At 37.6% G+C, this 15585-nt stretch overlaps 1 protein-coding gene across 1 annotated transcript in view; it reads left to right on the plus strand.

The window, feature by feature from the left end:
- LOC109824641 (cellulose synthase-like protein H1) overlaps nucleotides 2133–15585 on the plus strand; it is a 40108-nt gene continuing 26655 nt past the window's right edge. The window contains exons 1-4 of the mRNA XM_020391273.1: nucleotides 2133–2621; nucleotides 3000–3312; nucleotides 3797–3922; nucleotides 5003–5113. Coding sequence (XP_020246862.1) covers nucleotides 2359–2621; nucleotides 3000–3312; nucleotides 3797–3922; nucleotides 5003–5113 — 813 coding nt within the window. The 5' untranslated portion in view covers nucleotides 2133–2358. The remainder of the gene's footprint in view (nucleotides 2622–2999; nucleotides 3313–3796; nucleotides 3923–5002; nucleotides 5114–15585) is intronic.

The following is a 15585-nucleotide window of genomic DNA, read 5'->3' on the forward strand; positions in this document are numbered from 1 at the left end:
GACCTCTGGACTGGTCATTGTACCTACTCCTACCCTTCTTCTCTGTGACAAGTGCCTGTGAGTTATCTGTGCTAGTAGACTTCCTCCGAGTCTCTTTATTGAATAAACTACTAGTAAACATACTCATCGATAACACACCATCTGGAGCTGCATTAATGACTGTCATAACCAGTGTCTCCCAACTGTCTTGCAAAGAACCCAATAGCAATAAAGCATGTAGCTCATCATCGATAGTCATCTTCATGGTAGCTAACTGATGAACCCAATAGCAATAAAGCATGTAGCTCATCATCGATAGTCATCTTCATGGTAGCTAACTGATTAATCAAACTCTTGAACGCTCATCATCGATAGTCATCTTCATGGTAGCTAACTGATTAATCAAACTCTTGAACTCATTCAAGTACCATGCTATGTTGCTTCCTTCTTTGAATTTTATGTTCACTAACTACCTCATAATAAATGCCTTGTTTCCTGCGGTCTTCTGCTCGTAGAGATCCTCAAGCTTCTTTCAAATATACTTCACATTAGTCTCACCCGATACATGATGAAACACACTAACGTCGATCCACATCCGAATATAATTGATCGTCTTCCTGTGTTGTTTCTCCCATTCTTTATCAGTCATCTTTTCGGGCTTGGCTTCATCTCCCTCAATAGGGTCAAGTAAATCTTTACACTAAAGAATATCTTCCATCTTGGATTTCCATATTTGCCAATTGGAACCATCCAATTTTATCATTGTGTCAAAACTCTACATGTTTTCGATCCCAAAGCATTCCTTGAACCTGGGCTCTGATGCCACTTGTTGGGGATTTCATGAAGATTAATCTGCGGAATTAAACACTAAACGAATAACAACACAGATGAAAATACCACAAGCAAGCAAACACCAAAATTTAACATGGTTCGGCAAATCGTGCCTACGTCCACGGGGCAATCCAGAGAAAAATATTTCACTATGAATCAAGAGTACAATCCCTCCAAGTTACACCTGTACTTGAGGATTAAATCACAAGATAAAGATACAATGTTACCTCTAGGGCATCAAAACCCTAAAACTCGTCTTACCAAAAATCTCCAACTCCCACGGAGAAATCAACACCATATCCTCAACGGTGTCGTCATTCTGAAGGCAACGGCTTTTGAATCACTGCAATCGGACAACCGAGCTATCCGGAATCTAAAATTTTCTCTCTCTTATTCTCTCTCTCCTCTCGGGTGTTGTAGTAAACACTGTTCTCGGATTACTGTAGATGACACTGTTCATCCGAAAAATTGATCTCAGGGCTCTATTATATAGAATTCTCCAAACCTATTCATATTTGAAATAGATCATCCAAATACTCTTCTAAGGGGCTGTTTGGTTCGTTTTTTAACTCGGTGGAAAAGTTTTACACCGCCTCCACATCAGATTTTCCGTGGCCACGTAGGATATAAGCTTTCCGTCGGGTTTTTTCCTCATCTTTGGTTCGCTAGGGTTGAAGAAGGGAAACTCGGTGAAAATCGCCGCCACATCAGATTTTTTTCTCTCCCCCCAATTCTTTCCTCAACCTCGTGAAATCGACGAAAACTACAGCCACGTCGGCTTTTTGCCATATAAACAAAAGTTTTTTCTTTTTTTCATGTGAACCAAACACAAGAAAAATAAATACATTGGTTTCCCACCATTTTTTTGTGCGAACCAAAGCGAAACAATCTATTTCTTGGAAAAGTTTGGAAAACTCAAAACTTGTGTTTTTGTACATGGAAATGCATTTTCCTATATCTAAAACTTGTGTTTTTGTACATGGAAATGCATTTTCCTATATCTAGGAAACGAACCAAACAGCCCCTAAATAGAATTCTAATTCATGTGGATTTCAAGTGGGCCTTATCTTAGGCTGGACCCACAACATCCTAAATCAATGATTATTTTTATAATCAATTTCAAGGTGTAGCAGCCCATCCATTAATCTTTGATTTATGAAAAAAATTCAATACATAAAGTTGGGGATAACACAATATACTTTATGTTTACATGTCTAATTTTACTATATTTCGACCAAAAATAGGGTAAATGTGCATACTATATATCACTTGACATTTGAACAGCTAGCTCAATACGCACATAATCATTAAACATTTGAACACTCAATGTGCACCGGTAGCATGTATGCATGTCCTTGTGCTTAAGGAAATCATGTAGGTGTGGTTCATGTAGTTTACGAGAGAAGTAATATTCTGATCTCTTCGCTCACGATATTTTTAAGCCACAAGTCAAGTAGACCTGCAAAGTTCACTCCAAAGCTATATGTAAACACGATATGGTTTAAAGATAGCCAACAGCAGCTAGCTGCCACAGCCAAAGTTTAAACTATGACAAGCTCCAAATCCTTCCCCCTCCAAGAGAAAGTATTTCTTCATAGCAACTTGAAAAGATTCATCGACCTTCTCATCTTCCTCCTCATCGTTGCTCTCCTAATTTATCGCCTCGCCTCCTTCCAGACAGCTGACAGCCTCGGTATCTGGCTTATCGCCTTCGTCTGTGAATCTTGGTTCGCCTTCGTATGGCTTCTCAATGTCAATTGTAGATGGAATCCAATTGCTTATATAACATATCCTGAACGTCTCTCAAAGAGGTGTATATTCATTAGTTCTTTAATCTTTGGATTGGATATTAATTAGATACATATTTATTTGGATATTTTTTACAAGACTCCCGAAGTTTGATTCATTTTGAGATAAAATCCTTGAAAAGTTTGGAAAATATAACTTAACTCCTTTTTTTTTTGTGCACTTCTCCTAATCTATTTTGCAATTACTCTCCTAATGTTTTGGGGTTATCAGAAAAAGTTATGGGATTCGAACTATTTGGGGATTATCCCAGAATGCAGGAAACTTTTTTGGGGGTTTTGTGAAACTTACCCTGTTTGTCTCATCACTTTGACAAAATTTTTATCATCGTCATATCAAACATCTTTTTCGTAGTTTTTATCGAATATTTTTGTTTACGTTAGATTTGAAGATCTACCAGCGGTGGACATGTTCGTCACCACCGCGGACCCAAGCCTCGAGCCACCAATTGTCACCGTCAACACAGTGCTCTCCTTGCTCGCCGTAGAATATCCAAGTCATCGTCTCGCTTGCTATGTGTCGGACGATGGAGGATCTCCAATAACATACTATGCACTTTGCGAAGCTTCTAAATTTGCCGAAATATGGGTACCTTTCTGTAAAAAGTACAAGATTCAAGTTCGAGCTCCCTTTGTGTATTTCTCAAGTGAACTGCAGGTATCGTCCGCTATCATTCAAGATTGGAAACATGTGAAGGTATGCAAGAAGTTGGGCGATTGAAATTCTAATTTGACCTCATCTTTTTTATGTTGTGTTTTTTTGCATATATACCCCTCAAATCTACCATATTTGTGAATTTATTCTTCAAATCTTGGTATTTGTAAAATTACCTGCATATTAGGTCTTTTTACCCCCTCCAAGTTAACATTGTTGGTTTCCAAGTAGGCAATGCCCATTTTTCCGATAATTTCTAATAGGATTGCAACATGTTCCCGTTCACAAACTAGTACTGTTAAGTGGGAGTAGGAAAAAAAAATCAATGTTAAAGAATTTGGTTTGGTGGGTGGTGCTTTTTTCTTTCTTTTATCTTTTTTTTTTCTTTGGGGGATGGGGGGAGGTAGTTTTGCAAATACCAAAGTTGGGAGGGTAAATTTACAAATATAAAAGATTATGCGGGTATATATGCAATACCCCCTTTTATGTTCAAGTAGCTAATTAATATTTGATTTTATCTCATTAGGCGGAATATTTGGAGCTAGTTAGAAAGATAGAAAATGCTTCCAGAGATTATATTCCACATCACACGAACGATGACTTCGTTGAGTTTTCCGCCATAGAGAGACGGAACCATCCAAGCATTATCAAGGTGACGTTATTTTAACTCATGTAATCGTTCTTTTGTTTATTTTAAATTCTAGATCACTTGTTATTAGGATTAATTTCTTCAAAGTATTTACTTACGGATAATATATAACTGTAAAGGTGTTATATGTAATTTATTTGGCTGAAGGTTGTCAAAAGGCTGAATATTTGACGATTTTTCCCCCTTTCCACATAATAAAAGTGATTAACTGATTATGATGTTGATCTATGTACAGCTCAAATCTGACCTTAATTATCCATATCCTAAATCTAAGTTATACAAGAATAATAATTATCATTAAAAAAGGATAAAAGTAAATTTTAAAAAAAAAATCTAAATCTATAGATCGTGTTCTTTTAATGAGCTTACTAAACTTTCAGGGTATGGGATAGGTCTAGCTAGTTTACATTGTTCAACCTTCATCTCATTGTGTCTACAACTTTGGTGGTGACTGTAAGTATTAATTTATTCTGAAATAATTTGGTAATATATTCATTTTCCAAAATGTAGCGGACATATATAAATCTGAGTGAATAAAAACAATGAGTGACGCATTAGAGATCTTATAAAAACATCAGTCGGGTAGAAGTCATTTTCAATTGTTTTTTTTTTTTAATTTGTTTCTGCTAAGTGACCAAAACGAAGAACGTACCAAAACAAAATGCTAATAAGAATAATATGTCCAGCAAACAATTTTTGTTTTATGCATTTGTTGTTGTTGTTTGTCAATTGAACTTTGTGTTTCATTTTCATAAGTATAGGATAAGCTTAGGTCCCTATATGTAGTGAATGACGGCTACGGTCCTCTCTTCACCTTCATAGATGCATATACAAAGAAAGTTAGAACTTTATGACTATAAGAAACTCTTTGTTCCTTTGATAAACACTTTTGGATATATTCTCTTATCCCTTTTTTTTTGTAAATATTTACGCTTTCCATATATGTATGAACGGGGATCCAGTTTTTTGTTTTTGCCTTAAAAAAGTATGCTAAGCAAACGACTTTAAGAATTAAACAAATACAGAAACGATATTTTACTTTTCAAAAGTTTACCCTCTTAACTTATTTCCTTTACTTTGTAGGTGATATCGGAGACCAAGGAAGAGTATGGCATTCCACATTTGATTTATGTTGCTAGAGAGAAGAGGCCAAAAAGTCCACACCATTTCAAAGCTGGAGCTATGAATGTTCTGGTAATACAATGAGTAACAAAAAACAATACTAAGAAAATTATTTATTGCTACTAGCTAGAAAGTAAAGCCCCGGAAATACATAGTAGGTCGCATAATTGCACCTATAAATTTTGGTTTTTTCAATTACTGATATTCAAATATTTTAGTTTGGCCGTTTTATTAGGAATTTTATGAAGGTTATCTGCGGAATTAAACATAAAAAATAAATAATGACACCAACGAAAATATTATACGCAAGCAAATACTAAGATTTAACGACGTTCAGCAAATCTAAAGAGAAATATTGCACTATGAATTAAGATATAAATCCTAAAAGCTACACCTAAACTTGAGGATTAATGCACAAGAAAAAATGCAGTGACAACCTCTAAGATACCAAAACCTAAAAACTCATCTCAATCAAGTTCCCAACACCCGTGGAAAAGCCAAGATCGTTACCTTAACCGCGTCCTCGTTTCTAAAAAAAACGATATTTAAATCATTACAATCGGACTAATCGTACTAAAGAGCAATCCAAAAATCAACTTTTTCTCTTCTCTCTTTTTCTTTCTCTCTCTTCTGGAAAACAGCGCACACAAATAAATTGCGCTCTCTGTTTCGTACTAAAACTCACTACATGGTTTCACAAAAATTATTCCTTAGAATATTATTCCAAGGACCCTTAACATAATCTAATTATAATTAGGCCCTACTAATCCTTCTTTAGCAAGGATTCAATTACATGGACCTCATGTGGGCTTTGATTTTGGGCTGGACCCACAACAATCTCCCCTTCTAGTCTAACAAGTGGGGTATGCCAATTTGTCAATCCTCGTCGGGAATCCCGGTCGGCAAATCGCTAACACAACTCAGTCTTCTCTTTAGGAACGATCTTCATTAAAAAATTCGCTGAACTTTTATCTGTGTGAATCTTCTGTAGCTTCACTTCCTCTTTCTCAACAGTTTCTCTAAGCCAATAATATCTCATATCAATATGTTTTATCTTGGAATGGAATATAGAATTCTTGCTCAAATCAAGAGCACGCTACTATCAGTAAAAACTTGATACACATTCTACTGCAAGCCTAACTCCTGCAAAAATTTCTCAACCAAACCATCTCTTCACTGAATTCTGCAGTTGTAATATATTTCACCTCTATTGTAGATAAAACAACATGTTTCTACAACCTGAACTGCCAACCTGAGGTAGACTTCTTCTGATTGAGATCACATGCCATATTCATGTCTGCAAAAGCTTATAGTACTGTCTTGGAACCTCCAAAACTCAAACACAATCCTGAACTGCCTTTCAAATAGTTGAGGATCTACTTTACACCTTTCCAATGTACTTTTCCTAGATTAGAAAGAAACCTGCTTACAACGCTAACTGCATGAGCTATATTTGGCCGAGTGCAAATCATGGCATATATTAAACTCCCTACAGTTAAAGAGTGACAAATATTCTCCATCTCACTATTTTTCTCATTTGTAGTCAGGTAAAACTTCTTGCTAAGCTTCAAGTGACCTGTAATAAGAGTTAATTGTCTTGGCACTATTTATGTTGAATCTATTAAGCAACCATCCCATATATTTCTCCTATGATAACCACAATTTCATGGCTTTCCTATCACGAGCAATCTTCATACCAAGAATATGTTGTGCCAACCCCAAATCTTTCATGGAAAAGGATTTAAATAACTCATTCTTCAGTTCACTAATCGTCTAACTATCTTGACCAATAATCAACATGTTATCCACATAAAGCAAAAGAATAAGCTAGAATCTGAAAATCCCATGAAATATACACAAGAATCTGTAGTTGTCATCTGGTAGCCATGACTCAACATGAAACAGTCAAATTTTTTCTACCACTGCCTGGGTACTTGCTTCAAATTAAGGGCGCTCTTCTTTAATTGGCAAATCATATATTCTTTTTCTTTCACTTCAAAACCCTCCTTCTACTCCATGTAATCTCCTCCTCCAAATCACCATGAAGGAATATAATCTTCACATCAAGCTACTCAATCTCGAGGTCTAAACTAGTTGCTAGCCCCAAAACTAGTCTAATTGATGTCACATTCACAACTGGTGAGAAAATTTCATTAAAATCAATGCCGTTTTTTGATAAAAAAAAACTTTGACCACTAATCTAGCTTTGTATTTCTAAATCTCCTTATAGACATCCTTCTTCAACTTTGTAGATGGTTGAAATATATTTTTGCACCTAGGCCAATGATTAGCTTAGGTCTAAGAAGTGAATGCACATGGGTTAAATACTTCGAATGGGCCTAATGCTGAGCCTACAACCAGCTATAGCGAGGGTCGCCTAACAAAGCAAGCGAGCCTCGCCAAATAGCCCATTTCGAATCGAATCAACCAAGTTAAGTGCAAGTCGACTGGCAAAAAACGCCCCAAACCGAGTCAAAAGGCATTATTAATTGGCCAAATCATGAGTCAAAATTTATGTCAAATTCAAACTCATAGACGAAGTTCGTCAACCAACGAACTTTGTTAATGACAACTTAAGTGGACCAAGTCATCTACTTCCGAAGAAGTCTCGCCCACATCCTCAGCGACCCTCTCCCATGACTTTAGCGACCCTCGCCCATGTCTTCAGCGAACTTCATCAAGTCAGCAAAGTTCACCAAATAGCTATTTTGGGAGCTATTTTTAGGGGAATAACCGTTCTCCACTAACTCCTAATTTAACGACCACTTAATATAAAAATAAAGGCCATTAACTCTCTCTCTCTCTCTCTCTCTCTCTCTCTCTCTCTCTCTCTCTTAGCCTATAAAAGGAGAGGAAATTATCATTTTAAAGGCTCTCGAGTCTCAGCCAACAATACACACGCATGGAGAGATCCTCATCATCGCACTTGCGATTCTATTGAGAAAGACTGCTAAGAAAAGACCGAGTTATCTTCTAAGCAACTAAATTATCATCAATAGTAAAAGACTCGTGGTCTTAGTCAGTGCGTCAATAGAATACAAGATCGACGTTCCACTAGCACACAGAAAAGAACAACAGGAAATATAAATTTTCCTTTGTTTCGCTATAATCTTTCAATTGTAATCTATGTCAATTGTAATTTTAAAGACCCAAAACGGGATGGTGGCTCCGCTGGGGACTACTTTCTCCTTTGATGAAAAAATTGTATCGTACGCCAACACTAAGACCCTCGGGTCTTTTGCTGAATCACTGATCATTGAATTTGACCAAGCAAAGTTCTAGGAATTTATTTCCATGAACCAATCATCATAAATGGCGATTGTACCCAGTTGTCATAGAATTCACCATTGTGTGAATCTTAGGTCTAAATAGACCCCAGCATGTGTAAAGACGACCTTCACCGAATACAGTTTGAGCTTACCTAGAAGCCAAATGAACTTCGCCAATAGCGAAGAAATCTCGACCCTCGCTTCGAGCGAAGATCAACACGTTGTTGATCTCAAACATCAGTCCAAGACTCCTTTAGGAGTACGATTTAAAGCACCTCACAATGCTCGCTATGCTTCCTCGATAGAAGCTAAGAATTAGGGTAACCTCTCATCTAAAGTCCCTCAAAGGAATAATATCGTCAATGATGATTCTACTGCACAAAGGATTAGCCAAGGTCGCCGAAAGCGACGTTCGCATTCTAAGGCCAAAATTGGCAAAGTTGGCCCTCGACTTGGAATTGCACTTGATTTAAGAGAATTCCGATCTCTGATGAGAGCTCGCCAATGTCAGCATTGTGCGACCTTTAGGGAAATAGGCATGACAATTCAAAAGAATTGCTAATGTAAAGCTATTCCTGAAAACGAATCAATCTTCAAACATCTCAGTCATGGTCCTGACTCTTTAGAGGTTCAGACTAAATGAAAATGATGTACCCAAAAGGGTAAAATGCAAGCATTCACTGTCGACATGACAAGTTTAACTTCTAGAGATGAGGAAGAAAGTACAGATAGATTGTCCAATCTAGTGTATTCTCCAGGCATTGGATCCATATTACCAGAAGCTGACAGTGTGTATCGCAACACCAGATTAAGAAGAAGAGCAGCAATCCCTTTTGACTACTTTTACTTCCAAATGCAGACGTCACAGACTTCATCTCAAGTGAACCAACCCACTTCAAGCGATGCCAACTCTGTCATAGCGTTGAATGCAACCCCTAGTTTAAGTCAAGAACAACAATGGGAAGTAGATGTGATAGATCGAGAAGATCTTCTTGCTCAAATGGCAAAAGAAGGACTCATTTGAGTGGATCGAACGTTTGGAAAAGATGATTGAATAACTCTTATTGGTATCTCAATCTCAACCAAATTCTTCAGGAAGAGGTTGATCGGTGAAAACCCCCAAAAGAATATCAACAACATTAAGACGATGCAAACTTTGAATATGCAAGATCGGAAGCAACAATACCTTCAAAACCAAGCAAGAAAGCAAATGCCTTGGAGGATATTCAAAAGCAGCTCGTCGTTCTTTCTCAATGAACTGAGCTCAAGGAGGTTGGAATTACTCGACCTTATCTGATTGAATGGGCCATGGTTCCCTATCCTATAAAATTCAAACCACCAACATTACATACATTAATGATAAAGGTTCTTCGAACCAACATATCTACTACTTTCACCAATAAACTGGGAATATAGTAGGTAACGATACCACAAAGGCACAACTATTCATTGGAACCCTTCAGGGGGTAACCTTTAATTGGTTCTAGAATTTGCCCAAGGGTTCAATCAGATCATGGGCAGGTCTTGAATCGAAGATCTCACAATTCTATGAGGAACAATCCAATGTTACCATGGCCAAATTCCTTTTTGAGAAGCAAAGCAAAAATAAAATGTTTAGGGAATACATTGACATATACCATAACCTAACATTGCGATGTCGAGATATGCCTCTACCAATGTTACTTCAAACTTGTCAGCATAATTTTGTGGCACGGATTAAAGTTCACATGTGTACCATCATTTCCCACACATGGAAGGATTTAATGGAACAAGCTGAGATAGTAGAAAAATCATCAGAACATTTTTATAAGTTCGAGCTTCACACCAACTTCAAGGGCAACAAAAGCAAATAAGGACAGACTTCACAACTAAAAGCTAAAGAGACTTTCATAGTTAGGGTTCAAAATCCCAATAACAACCAATAAAGAAAACCAAGGAAGAAACTTTAGCGCAATTATTCATTCAAGGATGAACATACAGTCACCATCTTCCATGTGCTCAACAAAGGAAATCATTTGAAGCTCGATGCCTTGAAGAATGGGAAAGACCGATGACCCCAACTACTGCCTTTATCACAGAATGTTATAATACCCGATGCAAAACTACTACGCCCTCAAGGATAAGATCCAGACCTTCATTGAATCACTGATCCTTAATCTCAAACCTAAGCAAAAGAAAGTCAAGATCAACATGGTAACTCTCCAATTTGGCTCCATGCTAAAATTTCAAACCCAAAAAAATTTCAAACCCAAAATGACATTGTCCCCATTCCTACTGCAAGGATGAACATGGTCAACTATGACCACTGGAACCAACAAAGCCAAGGCTTAGTCCCTCTCACCATAACGAGAAGTGAAATGATGCGGGTGCATCCTAACCTTCTCCAAGATGAAGATTGGACTCCTCAGAGATCCAAGAACAAGTGTAAGATGAAGTATTACAATGTCATATGTGCAATTATTGAAGAAGAATCTCTACACATCACTTCACTCACCGATTCAGACGGAGAGAAGATGACCATGTTAGGGATAAGATCTGGCCAAGATTATCTGAAGGAATATGATCAACCTAGAACATCCAAACAACCCAAACCGACCAAACAAAAAGAGACTTAGTTTGACAAGGCCTTGCAGCATCCTCGAAGTGATCTCAAGGCCTCATTTTGATATGATATCATGGCTTAATTGGCCAACATCCTAGCTCGTATAACCTTAGTCAAACTTTTATGTTTGTCTAAGAAAATAAGAGAAGCTTTGAAAGAAGCTCTGAATGATAGTGAGGCGTTTCCCACCCACTTGACTGAGCCTCCTTAGGATGAAAAACACAAGTAGTGCTATCAGTGCCAACGACAGACACCTTGTATCACCTTTATTCTGGAGGATATGCTCGTCAAAGGTCACCATCACAATCGATCTCTTTACTATACTGGGTATATAGGATTGATAAAGGTTGAAAGGATTCACATTGATCTAGGTTCTGCATTAAGAATAGTTCCACGGAGACTCATGAGCTTCATGAGTATTTACTTTCACAAGCTCTTAAAGACTTTCGTAACCATACTCGACTTTAACTCCAGTAGTAGCTGATCTCTTGGAAAGATCTGACTTAAATGTGAGATTGAAAATTTGAAGACATAAGTGACTTGCTATGTCATTGATGTCGAAACACCATACAAAATTCTTCTCGGACAACCTTGGATCAATTCCAACATGCTCATCTCATCAACACTTCATCAGTGTTTCAAATACATTGATGAACAAGGGGTCCAACAAAGAGTTAAAGCCAAAAAGTATCCTTTCAAGGGGGTGGAGAATTACTTCACGTACTCTCTCTTGAACGATGAAAATTATACAATCGATATTGTTCCTCCCGATAATAAGGATAGCAATAATGAAGCAGATGTTGAACTAGATCCCAATGATAATTTACTCTGGAAGATAGATCTACTTATAATTACCTTAGAGGACCTCTATATCGACTAGCCCGCTGAAGATCAGGGTGATTGGATCTTTAATGAAAAAGAGTTTGCTTACGACTACTCTTTAGACTCTGAGTCTGAAAACTCAAGGTTGAAACTCTGATGTTAAGACTAGCATTAGAACTAGCATTACTTATGCCAATAAGCCAATCATACTCAGCTCAAAAGTAGTTAGGAAACTCAGAAGATGCCACTTTCATAGTCCACTAAAGGAAGGCACCCCGAAACTGAACATCTTTAGAAAAGTGGAGCCGCAACCTCACTTATCAGGCTCTAATGAAGAAACCAAAGGAGCACCAGAATTCTCCCGATATAGTCAATAATCTTAGTACATTATGGAAAAAATGGGATACAGCCTCACTGCTAATTAGGCATTGAATTTCAATCGATGATTAAGAGTTTCTCCCCTTTACACTAGAAGGAGAGGTTTTTTATTATTATAGTTAGACCAAATGAGGACTTAGTTATATTTCTCCTGAAGCTGAGACATAAATAGGACTAACATCTAACGACTTTCTAAGCAGTTCTTCAGATACGTTCAACTATGATTCTAATATCAGCCTTGGAGCCATATTTGATGAATTCATAACAAACATGTTCTTATATGACCTGTCTACAGATCTCAATGAATCTGAAGTATTCAAAGATTCTGAAAATGATTCATGGGCAAAACATCTTGAAAAGCAATGGGAATCGCGCTTTGAAGTTAGTGAACTACCTACCGATGATAGAGTGATTCAAATCAACATAGGCGACAAAATCAACCCTAACGCCATCTTCATCAGTGAAAGTCTATCATCCGCCGGAAAGGAAAGAATTGATAATTATCCTTCAAGAGTAGATTGATGTTTTCGCCTGGAGCTATGAAGACATGCTAGGTCTAGACCCCAATGTGATTGTACATTGCCTTAACATCAATCCTAGAGTCAAGCAACAATAACAGCGCTTTCATCCTGAGTTAATAGAGCAGATCGAGAAAAAAAACCTATAAACTCATTGAATGTGGGTTCATCCATGAAGAACAACATCCGGATTGGCTAGCGAACATCGTGGTGGTGATGAAAAGAATGGCATGATCCGAATTTGTATTGATTTGTGGGATCTCAATCTCGCTTGCCCAAATGATAAATTTCATCTCCTTATCATGGATGTCATGGTTGACAATATGTGCGGTTAGAGATGACATAATTCATGGATGGGTTCTCTGCATACAATCAAATTAAAATGCATCCTGATGATCAAAAGCATATAGCTTTTAGGATACCCTTAGGAGTATCTTGTTACATATCAAATTTCTTTTGGTCTGAACATATTGGAGTAACTTATCAACCCGCTATGAACATGATAAGATGGTAGAATTCTATATCGACAGCCTCACAATCAAAAGTTTCCACAAGCAAGACCACATCAATGATTTGAGAATGGTATTCAAAATATACGAAAGCACCAGCTCAAGATGAATCCAACCAAGTCTTTCGTGGGGTATCATAAGGTAAATTCCTAAGTTTTATTGTAACATCTAAAGAGATGCCACATCCGAAGAATCTCAAAGAACTCAGGGGTCTACAAGGACAATTAGCCAATATTCGTAGGTTTATTGCCAACTTATTAGAAAAATGTCAACCACTTCAAAAACTAAGGAAGAAAGGTGTCTCGTTCACTTGGGATGATACTTTCCGAGAAGCTTTCAATAAGATAAAAGGTTATCTCATGAAGCCACTGATTTTAGCCACATCAGTATCGAATAACCGTTCCTGATCTACGTCAGGCAATGGACCACTCTCTTAGAGCACTTCTTGCCTAGAAGAATGACAATGGTCACGAGAAAGCCATTTGCTATCTCAGCCAGATTATGATTGGTGTCGAGTATCATTACAATCTAATTGAAAAGGAATGTTTAGCATTGGTCTTCGCAATTCAGAAAATGCAACATTACCTCACTGACCAATTCATCCACATTATTTAAAGAGTTAGTCCTCTACAGATACTCATGATAAAACATGGATCACTGAATTCTAGGTTAGTAAAATAGATGATACTACTTTCGCAATATGATACGACATTCGCGTCATAGAAAGTAGTCATAGGTTAATCAATAGCTGACTTTCTGGCAGAACATCCCATCGCTGAGTCTTCCAAGCTATATGAAGATATTCTGGATGAAGTCTTTGAGTTGAATATCACCTCAGACCATCAGATATGACAACTTTACTTCGATAGTGTATCAAGATGCAACCACAAAGAAGCAAATGTTATATGAATATGGGGCACTGCTAATTGACTCCCACGAACACATCCTTCCTCAAGCTTACTCACTGACAAAGCCATGCTCCAATAATGTGGCTAAGTATAATGCCCTTATAATTAGTTTGTAACTTGTTCAAAACATGGGTATCAAATATCTTGAAGCTTACGGTGATTCTAAGCTGATCATAAATGAGATCAAAGAAGAATATGAAGTCGCCACAACAACCTCATATCTTACCACAAAACAGCAATTAAGCTTGCTCATTCATTCAAAGGTTTCTACATTAGTTACGTAGTGTGCCTCAAAAACACTCATGCAGATGCTTTGGCATCTCTTGCAGCCACACTCGCTTTGCTGCCCAAATCTACCAAGTGCATCGTAGTGGTTAGCCATCAACTATGTTCCCCGGAGCAAATTTTTGAAGCTAACAAAATACATGTCATGCCAACTCACTTCGAAGGTAATGATTGGTAGTTCCTAATTATTGATTATGTCCTACATGGAATACTACCTAATAGTACAAAGCAAACAGTATCCTTTCAAAGAAGGGCTTCACGCTTATTCTATGATTGTGCTATGCAGACTTTGTACCGACGGTCATTCGATGATGTGTTGCTCTGATGCTTATCATTAAGTGAAGCTTGAGAAGCATTAAAGGAAGACCCTGGCAGTACATGTGGAGCTCATTAACAAGGTCCCAAACTTCAGGACTAACTTCGTCGTTTAGGTTACTACTGGCCAACAATGATAGTAGATGTGACAGCATATGCTGAACGATGTCATGTGTGTCAAATCCATATTAATTTTTCTACATCAATCTCCAGATGAGTTGCACCCGACCATCACCTCATGGTCATTCAAAGCATGGACATGGATATCATCAAGCCAATCAACCCATTGTCCACCAAAGGTCATCGATTCATTTTGGCCGTTACTGATTACTTCTCTAAATGGTCTAAAGTTGTTCCACTTAAAGAAGTAAAGATGTTAAGATGTCTCAGGTGATTAAATCCTTAAAACATCACATGATTTATCAATTTGGTGTTCCTAGATGGATCATTCATGAAAATGGTCCGTAGTTCATCTGTCGATTGTTCTTCAAGTACTGCAATAAATTCAGAATTCAAGATGTCGCGTCTTCGCCATTACAACATAGCTGCTAATGGTCTACCTAAAGCTTTTAACAAAACCATCTTCAAACTTCTAAAGAAGTTCATCGCCTCCAACAAACAAGGTTGGGATGAGTAACTTAGAGACTGTTTATGGGCTTATCGAATGACAGTCCGCACTCCTACTAGCTCCATGCCATTTTTCTTAGTCTACGGACGTGAAGCCGTGATCCCTCTAAAATACCCAAAAAGATAATAACTGAATAGCATCATCAAAAGTGTCTCAAGAACTAGAGGTGTTAGATGAGTTGAGACTTCAAGCTCAGTAACGAATCAAGATCTACCAGCCACGGATTTCAAGAACCTTTAACAAGAGAGTTAGAAAATAATCCTTCAAAGAAGGCGACATAGTCTTAGCCATTTGTCGACCTATGGTCATG

Source organism: Asparagus officinalis, chromosome 9 (genome assembly GCF_001876935.1).
Source record: "Asparagus officinalis chromosome 9, Aspof.V1, whole genome shotgun sequence".
In the NCBI taxonomy this organism is placed as follows: Eukaryota; Viridiplantae; Streptophyta; class Magnoliopsida; order Asparagales; family Asparagaceae; genus Asparagus; species Asparagus officinalis.